The sequence below is a fragment of the Chaetodon trifascialis genome, chromosome 22 (genome assembly GCF_039877785.1).
Source record: "Chaetodon trifascialis isolate fChaTrf1 chromosome 22, fChaTrf1.hap1, whole genome shotgun sequence".
NCBI classification, from domain to species: domain Eukaryota; kingdom Metazoa; phylum Chordata; class Actinopteri; order Chaetodontiformes; family Chaetodontidae; genus Chaetodon; species Chaetodon trifascialis.
This window is the reverse complement of record NC_092077.1, coordinates 5,576,060-5,588,603: the sequence shown is the minus strand read 5'-3', so window position 1 is coordinate 5,588,603 and position 12,544 is coordinate 5,576,060. Positions and strand designations below refer to the sequence as shown.

The 12,544-nt window shown below is 40.4% G+C and overlaps 1 protein-coding gene across 1 annotated transcript; it reads left to right on the top strand.

The window, feature by feature from the left end:
• The first annotated feature begins 9,162 nt into the window (after nt 1-9,162).
• On the top strand, nt 9,163-11,116 carry LOC139350739 (fish-egg lectin-like). Its single transcript, XM_070992314.1, has 5 exons — nt 9,163-9,263; nt 9,371-9,607; nt 9,781-9,998; nt 10,128-10,255; nt 10,619-11,116. Exons 1-5 carry the CDS (start codon nt 9,209-9,211, stop codon nt 10,758-10,760), a joined length of 780 nt encoding a protein of 259 aa, XP_070848415.1. The 5' UTR covers nt 9,163-9,208; the 3' UTR covers nt 10,761-11,116.
• The last annotated feature ends 1,428 nt before the right edge of the window (nt 11,117-12,544 follow it).

Sequence of the window (12,544 nt, the reverse complement as noted above, 5' to 3'; positions counted from 1 at the left end):
CATTCTCCAAAAAAAAAGACCATTTAGCATATATATGTAGATAATCTAAATTTAGGTCATCTCTATTCATATTTTGGGTATCTATCGTTATATTTATATATATATCCTTAGTTTGAGGCCATTTATCATATTTATCATTTCAAACACTGCAATATCTCCTATTTGTACTGAATTCCTTGATTTGGCTGTAAATGACTCACTGAAGCAGCATATCCTTGTTTTCAGAATTTCACTGGCCAAATAAAGTGCCAGTCTTCGGCACAATCTGTTACAACTGGATCAGTCTTTATATGAAGGAGAGAATGAGACACCTCCGTTCAGCGCCAATTCTTGTTGGCTACGGTTGGCTGTGGACATGACATGGAAGATAGTACTTTCACACTGATCGAGTGAGGTGTCAATCAAAAAGTCTACATGCATTTTGAGACCAGCATGACGCCTACATGCTAGTTACAACAAAGAAAACGTGGACAATTAGCACATCTGAGATGATAAAACCATTTTCTGTGGGTGATTATATTGATCTGGACTAAATATTTTATTGGAATGGATCATCTGAACTTTTGCCAATATAACCAGACTGTTCTTGTTAGAGCATTATGAATTGTTGAATTAATATGAGACTTCATAAGTGAGTAAATCTCAAATTTAATTACATTTAATCGGTTGGTTGTTGGTGGCGCTGATTGTACCTGCTGTTGTGTGTATAGCATGAGTCCAAACTTAAACGTAGTGTCTATTTAGCACTCCAACTCTTAACTGGACAAGCCCTAATTAATCTCAAAACTTGTTCTGCTCTTTCAAATGTGTCGCTTCACACTATCACATCTGGACTCATTAGCTCTTGTGCTTGCTCTGTGGTTTGTCATTAACAACCCTGCACAGTCACAGCCCCTCTGTGTGACTTGAGTTGAAAAGATGAGTCACTTTTGTGCAACAAATAAACCATAAATACCAGACAAATACCCACAAAACTGACTACATGAAACATGGTACTAATCAGCTGACCCATTCATAACTCAGAATGAATGTGCTGACAGGTGGGGGGATACTGACCACTTTCCAACATGAATGAGCAGTTTTAACAGTGAATAATTTACTATTAAATTGTTAAGCTCATTAAGTCTGATCTCTTCTATGATATATGACACTCATTAAGATAAATAAAGGCAGTGGTCTGTTATCTGGGTATTCACGCTGCAGCCCATACGTCACTGTAAAGACTTAGTTGCAGCACTCAGCGTCCCCCCAAATTCCACCCCATCCCCGACAACCACCCTGTCCCCCTCCACCACCCCCTCCACGGCTTGATCTGAACCTACTCCAGTCCCCTTGTAAGAGCCCAGCACAGCCACCTATTTGTGTTGGTAACTGATGTGTTCTGGGTCCAGCTTTTAAGGCAAATGTTATGCCTGACTTTTCCAAGGAAAAACTAGGGCCCATTGTGTCAGAAGCTGCATAGTCACAATAGGTAGGAGGAGAAGATCGGTCCATCTCTCCAGAAACATCACATCATCGAATTTAATATATATCCCATGTCAACCACAGTATGTTCTAAAACATGGGGATGTTGGACTTTTTAGCACATTTAACTTAGCTCTTTTATATGTTAGGTCTTTGGCAGGCAAATCATTCTTAATCAATGACTTTATCATCAAGCACAAGCTTGATTTTATGTTTTTAACTGAAACTTGGTTAGGACAAGATAACGGTGCAGCAGTTCTCAATGAGTCAGCCCCTCCAAATTTCAGTTTCATAAGTGAAGTAAGAATGCATAAGAGAGGAGGCGGAGTCGCCATTTTGTTTAATGATAGCATTCAATGCAAGAGAGTCTCTTACAGTCAGTTTGAATCTTTTGAATATGTTGCCATTCAATCAAAGTCTCCCTGTCGATCAGTCTTCGTAACCATCTACAAACCCCCAAAATACAATGCAAAGTTTTCTGTTGAATTTGCCAATCTACTGTCTGTTGTTTATATTGGCACCTTGGAGAAACAATACACTGGTCAAAGTCCAGAAAAGAGTCTGCAGACAGGCAGAGCGCAGGTGGCGAAAAACCAAACTCCAGGTTCATTATGAAATTTACAAAAACAGTCTCCACACCTATAACCATGAACTAAAGAAGGCAAGGCAAGCATTCTTCTCAGAGATTATCAACAGAAACTGTAATAATGCCCGCACTTTGTTTTCTGTTGTGGATAGACTGACAAACCCCACAGCATCAGTCCCTCCTGAACTGCTATCTAACAAGTCATGCAATGATTTTGCAGCCTTTTTAACAGATAAAATTTCAAGGATAAGACAAACAGTGTGCAACTCCAGCTCAGGCAAAATGATAAGTCCATGTGTGCCTTCTTGTTCTGCAGTTAATCTAGCACATTTAACCTTCTAAATCATACAAGGCTGACAGAAACTGTATCACAGTTAAGATCCACAACATACTGCCTTAATACTCTGCCAACAAACTTTTTTAAAAATGTTTTTCATTGCATAGCTGTTGCAGATAATAAATAATTCTCTTCAGTCCGGTCAGTTTCCCCAGTAATAAAACCTCTCCTAAAAAAGACTAATCTGGATGCTTCAGTAATAAGTAACTACAGGCCAATATCAAATCTTCCCTTTCTAGGAAAAATTATTGAAAGGGTTGTTTTTCAACAAATGCATGTTTTCATGATGCAGAACAATCTCTTTAATGCATTTCAGTCTGGATTTCGTCCACACCACAGCATTGAGACTGTACCTATCAAAGTTTTAAATGACATACATCTGAATAATGATGCTTCCAAAACCTCAGTCTTAGTATTATTAGATCTCAGTGCTGCCTTTGATACAGTTGATCAGGACATACTTCCTGACAGACTGGAAAAGTGGGTGGGACTTACTGGCACTGTACTACACTGGTTCAAATTTAATTTGATAGAGACTACTTTGTGTCATTTGGTGAGCATGTGTCTGAACAAAAAAGATAATGTGTGGGGTGCCACAAGGGTCCATTCTCAGACCACTTCTTTTCAATATCTACATGTTGCCCCTAGCTCAGATTATTATGATATTTCTTATCATACTTATGCAGATGATACACAATTTATATTTCTGTGTCATCACATGACTACAGTCCCTTACTTTCACTGAGTGAGTGTATTCATCAAATCAATGAGTGGATGTGCCAGAATTTTCTTCAGCTTAATGCAGATAAGACAGAAGTGAATGTATTTGGCCCCAAAAATGAAAGGTCAAAGATCAGTGCTCAACTTAACTCCATGTCACTGACAACAACAGATAAAGCCAGAAATCTTGGTGGAATTATTGATTCAGACTTGAATTTTAACAACCATTTAAAGCTCATTACCAAATCAGCCCACTACCACCTGAAAAATATAACCAGAACTTAAGGAATGTCTGTCCAAAGAAGAGATGGAAAAACTTGTTCATGCATTCATTTTCAGTAGGTTGGGCTATTGCAATGGAGTCTTTACTGGCCTAAACAAAAAAAACAATGAGGCAACTACAGCTGAATCAAAATGCTGCTGCACGAGTCCTTACAAACACCAGAAAAATGGACCATATCAGTATCACACAGTGAGCTTCATGTGCAAAGCCAGCAGAGAGGGCTGAAAACAGTTAGACTGTTTCAACAGGACTGCATGCCTTCTCTCTGCGAGGCATGCCAGCTCGGCTGATGATGGTGACGACTGCCGCTCAGCTTACTCTACTCTTATCAGGCAAAATTTGTTTTTCATACTGGGAGTAGAATAAACACCATACCTTCCACATGGTCAGGATTTCAAGCTCCACTTTGACCCCCAGCCACATCTTTTAACCATAAAGGGGATATGTACCAGGCTGCTCAACCATTATTGGAGCACAGAGCGAAAAGGGATAATTCAATTCCTCCTGCCTAATTTGCTTATTGACATTCAATCACAATGTAGGCAATCGGACAACCAGAGCATTTATCAATACCTCAGGTCAAATGTATGAAACTCTGCGTACATTTACATGTACAAATCTGTGTACGCACAAAAGAGGAAACATGCATACGCAGTCTTTTTGTCAGATTTATAAATCGCCATGTACATCTGTTCCCACACCTGCACGAGCCTTCTGACCATGCCCACAATTTACTAGAAATGGCTTCAAACACACCCCCAGCTGCCTGGTTTGCATAGAAGGAGTCTGCATTTAGTTTAGTTTAGTTTAGTTTAGTTTAGTTTAGTTTAGTGTTTGAAATGGTAGAAGCATCTAAGAAGCAGATGAAGAAGTGCAATTCTAACAGCTGTAAACTTGAAATAATGGCTGATCAAATTGACAGAAGAAAACATGAAGCACTCTAAAGCCTTCCAGAGTTTACCAGCAAAGTAAAACAAGCTGAATGGCTTAAAGCACTGTCAGTTCTGAGCCACCTGGAGGTGGTAAAAAAAAGAAAGAGAAAAAAAAAAGCACATACAGAAACCTGCATCAAAAAGTACACTTTTTATGTGTATGCATGGTTTATACATGTGGCCCCAGGTGTAAATGCAAACATCAGCGATCAGATGGCATCGATCAGGTAACGTATCCAGACAAAGACTACACGTTTGTTTCAGTCTAAAATGGTGAAACATCCTGACTCCCTCAGGATCAATTTCCCTCTGTCCTCACCCTCTGCCATATCTCCATCAAGTAAACTCAAGCTTGTGTGTCAGTCATCAGTCCAAGGACCGATGCGCGATCGCTTCCTGATCTTCAGAGGTTTTATTTCAGACAGTCAGCAGAAAGCTCTGCTGCCTTTGAGCTTCATAAATGCTCGGGAAAATGATTCTTGTGTGGACACTACCGCACTACTTCATCAATTCAAGAGCTGAGCTGCTGAAAAGCTATTTGACTCAAACAGCGATGCTACCACCACGCCACTGACGAATGTAGTTAAACTAGTAAAACTGCTACGTGTAGCGTCACTGCTGCCCAAAACCACAACAGAAAAATGAGGAGGTGTTTTTATAATATCTGTTTTGGGTCTGGGAATTGCTTGTCTAACAAGATGTTTCAAATGTATCCACATGCATGTGAGCACCGTGTGACTCGGGTGTCACGTGTTAAGGTTGGGCAGCCAGTTTGGAAAGTCTTCTCAGCCTCAAAACAAGTACAAGTTGCCAACGTGACAAAGATGTGCTTGTACTGCAGGTAGCAACAGCTGAAAGCATGAAACCTGTGCTGCTGGGGGCATTGTAGGGGCTAGACATTGACCATAGACTGCAGCATCCCAACTTCGGTTGTGGCAGGGGACCTTTTTCCGCCTTTTTCCTGTCATCTGTCTACTGTAATACATAACACTTATGACTTAAAAATGTCTCCATTGAATCGTGCCTGCTCGAGGTTGATGCTGCTTTGATAGATTGCACCACTCACTTAGAATGAGAACTTTACATTTAGGGACCTTGTGTAAGTTCTTCCTTATTGGGTTCCACTTCTATTGGGTCCATGTTTCAGGTGCGCTCAATCCTTCTCATTCAGATTATCATTGAATAGTTTAGAAGATTGTTTTAAGTAAATGGTACTTTGATGCCACCTCACCAGTAACCCGTGGTTTGTTTGTTTGTCTCTTTCTCAGAAGGATTACAGAAAAACTACTGGCCTGATTCTCATGGAAGCATGTACCAAGGGCCAAGGATGAACCCATTACATTTTGGAGTGGATCTGAATCACAGGGCTGACACACAAACTGGTTTTCACGTTTGTTAACATTGCCAGATAGGGCATCTGGCCTCGGCCTGATAGATGCCATATGCCAATCCAGTCAATGGCAGTAAAGTTCAACAGTGACAAAACATTACCAATGGTAGGAGTAGAGTCCATGTCACAATCCACATTCACAGCATCCTTCACATGAGGTTGCTCAAACTTCATACAGAAAGCAGCTGTTATGGAGATCTTGGGGACAGTGTTTTCATGGGTACTGATTCTGGTGCAACTTTAACATCACCACAATTGTAACAACTATTTTTTTTCTCAAACTAAGGTGTGGCTATGGAAATGTACTTTCTGGTTGTGACAAATTTCCAATTTAGAAGTACATAATAGGAAAAAAAAGTTATGCACAACCAGATTTCGACATCTTTCTAATAGTTTTGGAAATATATCCAGACACATACTGTAGGTACAGTGATTGCGCTTGAAGATCTGCATATCACAGATGAGGGGACTACTGACCTTGGTGGAGGTCTCTGCTCTCCGAGTGCCCCTCTAGTTAGTAATGAAGTCATTTGGAAAACCACACCAGCTGATAAGTTTGGCTTGGACAGCAGTATTGTTGGCTGGATTCTACACTTCCTCACATGCTGGCAAAGAATGAGAGTAAATGGTCAATGTGCTAACCTGTCTGTAATGCCCACTTGCTGCAGCATGCATGAAAACCATCACATCTCTATGTTTACTGATCATAGATAGTGAGCCTGCTAAACAATGTTGTGGCATCATGAATCAGTTTTTACTGCTGAATGAGGACATGTGTATTGATTTTAGACATTGTCACCCCTCTCCTGATAAACTGATTGATGGCCTGGATATAAAAATGGTGGAGTCCTACAAGTATTTGGGAATTATACTTCACAATGTGTTACGGTTTGTGGCTGAGCAAAAGGCAAGGAGTGAACCCAATGATGCAGACTTTACAAAAAGCTAAGAGGAAACAGTCCAAGTGATTTATTGAACAAAAATAAGGGCAAACAAAATCCAACTACGTTCAAAAATCCAAAAACAAGAAAGCTACAGGGAAACAGGACACAGATCAAAAACCACAGATACCAGGGACTAGACTAGTAATTACTTAAAGGAAAGCCACATACAAGGGATGATGCCACAAAGACAAAGGGAAACACATTGACTTAGACTGAGAGGAGAACTAATCAGACACAGGTGAACACAATCAAACAATCATAAGGGTGGGAAAATACAGGAATTAAAGTAAACTTAGATGTATGAGGGATGGCAACCAAAATAAAACAGGAACTAACCACAAAATAGTCCACATCCTAACATACCAACAACATATTCAATTTAGGCCTAAATATGTTATTATTTATTACACCTTTTATATTATACCTGTTATTAGTAAAAGCAAAGATTAAAGTCAATTTTTGTGCAGATTTTTTCTTTTAATGCTCTCCTCTCCCAATAATCACCACACAACCCCCCACAGTTTTGTTCAGATCCTTTGGACAGGGTCACTGGCAGGAACCACTGGATCTAACAGAATATAAAGTAGCTAAAACGTTTCTGTGGAAACTTGTGATACGCTGAGTACATTTTGTTTATTTATTTTGTACTTTTACTCTAGAAAAGGACTTTAGTGTTTCTTGCAACAGTACCTGATATGTTTAAAAGGACTAAAAAAAGACTCTTAAAAGGACTCTACTAGATCCGTGTTTCTCAGACCCCATTTACACTTAGGGAAAACGCATATGTTTTTGTGCGGTTTGGCCTCTCGTTTACACGCAAACGGAGTTTTTCATTTTTAAAAACTCCGGCCAAAGTAGAGATTTCTGAAAACACCGGCTATTTGTCGGCGTGTAAACTGTTTAAACAGCGTTTTAGGTTCTGAAACATCACAACATGCGACTGAATACTTAACGTCATGTGAGCGACCTATGTTTACACTCACGGCCATAGGTTAGGCATAGTTATGATGCGCTTGATGGCATATTTAGCCGAGTTCCTGTTTTTGAAAACGATGTTGTGTGCACGATGTTATTTTTAAAAATGGAGGGGCCAAAAAATCCGTGTTCCAAAATACCCTGCTACGTGTAAACGTAGGCTGAATCCCAGTCCTCAACTCGTCATCAAGCTCTGCAGTTGTTTGATAATGAGCCACTCATTTGAATCAGGTGTGTTGGAGCAGGAAACATCTAAGACATGCAGGGCAGGGGGGGCCCAAGGACCGGAACTGAGAAACACTGTACTAGGTATTACCTTAATTAAGATATTCGTTGTGAAATTATCTCAACACTGTGATGATTTGCAGAGGCTTGAGGTGACAGTCTGACTGCACCGACAAGTTCTGATGTGTGATGGCTTCAGAAGTTAGTGTCCTAACCAACATTAAAAACCACAAGTGCATTTTCTGAAATGAAAGTGAAAGGTTGCAATAAATAAATTAAAAATTCCTACTTCCTCAAACAGCCTGTTGAACCAGCTTTGGCTATCCCTTCACTAAAACCCTCCTCCAAACAGTAACTCTCCAATCATTGTTAAATAACTGTAACCAGGCAACAGCAGGCCTGTCAAGGTTTATTTTTCTCGAGATGTTGATGTGGTGTTCGTGATGCTCTAAGGAGAGCAATACTCACTATCTCAAGAGTTTGGAGGGTGGTTTCATTTTTGTAGGAATGGATTACATTTTGTCTTCATATGCTCTAACATTGCAATCGTTATCATGTCTGGCTAACTGGCTTACAGCCCACAGTCCTAACCAAGCATTACATCCAAAAGCACTGGGCATGTTATTAGCTTTCTACATGATTTTGTAGGATTACTGGTTACATTAGAAAACTACCTGTTCAGGATACATCTACTGGTTGTGGATATGTCAATCTCGGAGCAAAGATGCAACTCAGAATTTAGAGTAATGATAGCAGTTCAAAATACAAACAATATAGATACGATACAAACAATATAGCATAAATCTGTACTAAATAAAGCTCGGTCAAGGGCATGCTCTCCATGGACCTTATGATTATGTTAAGTGGCCCAGTGATATTCGTGGGTATGGAAGTGGTGATAGCCATAATGCAGTATTTTTAAACTGCAGGACTGATATCTACTAGATATTATCTTAATTACATTATTAGTTGTGAGATTATCTTTAAACTGTGATGATTTGTAGAAGCTTGACAGTCTGACTGCACTGACAAGTCTTGATGTGTGATTTACAACATCCTCCCATCTCATCCGTGCTTTCCACCTCAGAGGACACCACCCTTCATCTGGTCCAAAATGGGAGGGCCTACCTGACAAAAGCAATTTTTGAAATGAAAGGTTACAGTAAATAAATAAAAATTTCCTACTTCCCCAAACAGCCTGTAGAACCAGATTTGGCTGTAATTAAGCACATGGTCCAGACCCATGGTTCCACAGTATAAAAGCAAGACAAACCAGGTGGGATGTAGGCAGCAGCTTCACACAGATACAGAGGTACATCCTGAGGTTCACTGCTGACAAACTCAGAGACAACATGAAAGCTGTCGCAGGCGTCTTGCTGGTGCTGTGTTACCTGGCTGTCAGTCAAGGTAGGTCACTTTTATAACAAAGTGAATTGTTCAAGCAGCATCAAATGAAATTATTGATATACATACGTGTTCCACTCACATTAATAATGATTTTCTCCTGACAACAGCCTGGAACTGCACTGATGGTCCACGGCTGCACAATGCCCTACAGATTGACGCGGGTCAGGGAAATGTTGTTGCAATAAACAAGTACTACCAAGTGTACTTCCTGATGAGAACACATTGGTACTATATGGGCAGTTCCGGATTCAAGCATTGCTCAGTTGGACCTGCAGGACTGTGGGCAGTTAGCACCACAGAAAAAGTCTTCAAATGGTCAGCTGGCTACTTTCGTCAGTCCGATGGTAAGCTTTATGATTGTTGTTCTTGTTAAGTTTAATGTATGAGAGACCTAGTGCAGTTAAGTGTTCCTACTAGGTAGAAGTTGTCTGAAATAACCATTTTCCACATTTTCAGTCCACACAGCTACTGTTTGCTGATTAAATGACGTATACCTCTGTGTTGGATTTGTCCTCAGATAAGTCTATTCGCCAGGTGGATGCTGGAGGTAATGGTCAGGTTGTGGGAGTTGATTCCTCTGACAACACCTACTGTCTGACAAGTACCGTGGCCTCAGCCTACAGTGGAGTGGGCAGCGTGAGCTGGCAGTCCCTGTCACGGAAAATGCGGTACTACAGCTGCAGCTCATACGGATGCTGGGGAGTTGACTCGAGTTATCAGGTCTACTTCACACAGGTTGGACACTGCAGTGCTTCTGAAATCTCATGTCTTTTAGCTCTTGGTGGTGTTGGTATTACTTTTAGGGCATATGAACCATACTCACTCACTGATCAATGACAACTCCATGTACGCTTCTTATGTCAGGGAATGAATGAAACCACCTGTGCCACCAGTGGCTGGATACTCCTGCCAGGGCTAAAGATGACGATGATTGAAGTGGGGACTGATGGAACTGTTTTTGGAGTGGGAATAGACGGCAAGATCTACCAAAGGTAAAGCAGTAACATTGGTAACACACTGGTCCTTTAATACTATGTCTTTTAGGGCATTTAATTTTGCTTGCATGTGCAATGCAAGCAAAGTACAAGTCAACATGATGTTAAAATGACAGTATCCATCCATCCAACTTCATTGCTTCCATGTGTGTTATAAGGCACAAGCTTAAAAGTGTGGCCACTAATTATTGCACTTACTCATTACATGAATATATGCACTGAAGAAATCAGGACCAAAACAGAATTTTCTGTAAAAAAAAATAATCTCAAAGGGAAACCTTCATGAACCTTATGCAAACTGCTCTAATGGAGTGGTTAAGATGATTGTTATATATATTTCTCTGGCTTCTTTCTCAACAGAATTGGCATCCAAAGTAGTTGGAAACTAGGCACAGACTGGTCCGTCATCGAAGCATGTCTGTCAGCCCGCCACGTCTCCTACGACCTGGGCAATCTTTGGGTCGTGACCACCTCTGGTTCAATCTTGAAGTGCACACAATAATGCTACCTGTACGGCAGGTGCTCATTGTGCACCACCGTCTGTTTGTTGTGGAAGAATCCGTTTTTTCGGGGAGTGGTGTTTTGGCTGTCATCTCTGTAATGCTCTATTCTTTCTTCAGGATACTCAGTACACAGTGCATATATGACTGGCATTTGATTTTTCTATCAATGTAAAAGCTACGGTATAACTATTCATTCATCTCCTTGTCATGAGGCTACTACTTATTTTGCCTACAGTGAAAATGAAGGCTTCTAGACAAAAATTGATTGAAATTTGTTTTTTAGATGAATCACATGACTCAATCAGAATGTAACAATAATGCTTTATGAATAAATCTCTTTTTAAAGATATGTACATCGCAGCAGAGTAGCCACAATGGTAAAGAAAATACTGTAAATTACATAGGGATTTTTGTTTTTTTTTATTTCAGTGTGTTGGCCTATTAACCTGGATCATTTTTAACAATCTCAAACATGTATAACCTCCACCTGATACTTGGCATCCTTTCTACTGTTTTAATAAATGATAATGGAAGCAATTTCATCTGACTCTTTTGTGAATGAGTGGGGAAAGGAAGAACAAAGAAAGCCTTTTCAACCATGTTAAAAATGTCCAGAAGAATTATAAGGCTCCTAAAACCTTGCATTTTTTTTAAGTTTCATAGTTGAACCATTTTCACTGAACGTGTCCATCAATGGTACAACAGTGTTTTGGGGGTCCCAGGCCATCTTCATAGATCTGAAACTTTGTCTTGATGTCAATCATTATACAAGGTTAGATCTGGAGCATGCACTGAGACATGAAGAGGCTAGTTGCACACAAGGTTTGATCAACCAAGGCTTGGTCAATTAACCATTTGCTAAACAATTGTCCAATCATAGCTTAGCAACTATATCTAAGTATATAGTTTCCTTCACATGCTAGAGTGGTGGAATTGGGGCTCAAGCAAGAGTGATGCTCAATATCTAATATCAAAGTGGCCATGTCCATAATTATGCATAACTTTAAGCCTTTATATAATTTAAACATGGAAGTTCTATACAACTCCAACCCCTGTATACTTGTCATAAATGTGGAAATTAGCTATAGAGACTCAAACCACTTTCTGTACCAAGCTGTAAACATGTAAACATTTATTCCTGCTGTGAAGTTGGGCATTTTGATATGGGGCTCTATTTTAAATTCCGCCACCGGCGTAGCGCAGGCGCGGCACAAAGTCAGGTCCGCTTCACCGATGGGGCGTGGCAGTGCAGACTTTGGTATTTTCGTGCACTGCGCTGCCGGCGCATCTACTCCCCCTTCTCATTCTCATCTCAGTCGGATTCAAGATGGCAACCTGATTAGACGCTTCTCTGTGAGCTTGTGGATTTCTGATGAGTCCCAAACGTTTTAAGTGACTTAAATGGACACAAAGTTTTTTGAGAAGTGACCCACTGCAATTGCATTTCATGCACAAATAGTAGGACTACTCTACTTCAAAAAAGAAAGAACAAAGTTTTTTCGACGTCGCATTTCAAAGTTTAGCTAGTGGCAATGGGACAAGTGCACGAACATGGCCAAAAAAGAGGAGGTCTGATAATGGACTTGGAGCCCGATAAATCCTTCCCAGGCTTATGCAAACCTCTTCCCCAGACCTCTCTCAAGAGCCCCAACCCAAAGAAGACCCACACCGAAGCTCATGTGGTGAGAGAGGATGCTGTGTCTATGGCGACATCTTAAAAGCTATTAATGGGCTGAACGACAGATTGTCCAAATTTGAACAAATGGTGAATAAAAACACGGCG

Excerpts from the sequence above, each read along its gene's own strand:
- LOC139350739 (XM_070992314.1), top strand. The coding sequence starts at position 9,209 with ATGAAAGCTGTCGCAGGCGTCTTGCTGGTGCTGTGTTACCTGGCTGTC. Across the intron at positions 9,608-9,780 it reads CTACTTTCGTCAGTCCGATG|ATAAGTCTATTCGCCAGGTG; the intron begins GTAAGCTTTATG and ends ATTTGTCCTCAG. Across the intron at positions 10,256-10,618 it reads GACGGCAAGATCTACCAAAG|AATTGGCATCCAAAGTAGTT; the intron begins GTAAAGCAGTAA and ends CTTTCTCAACAG.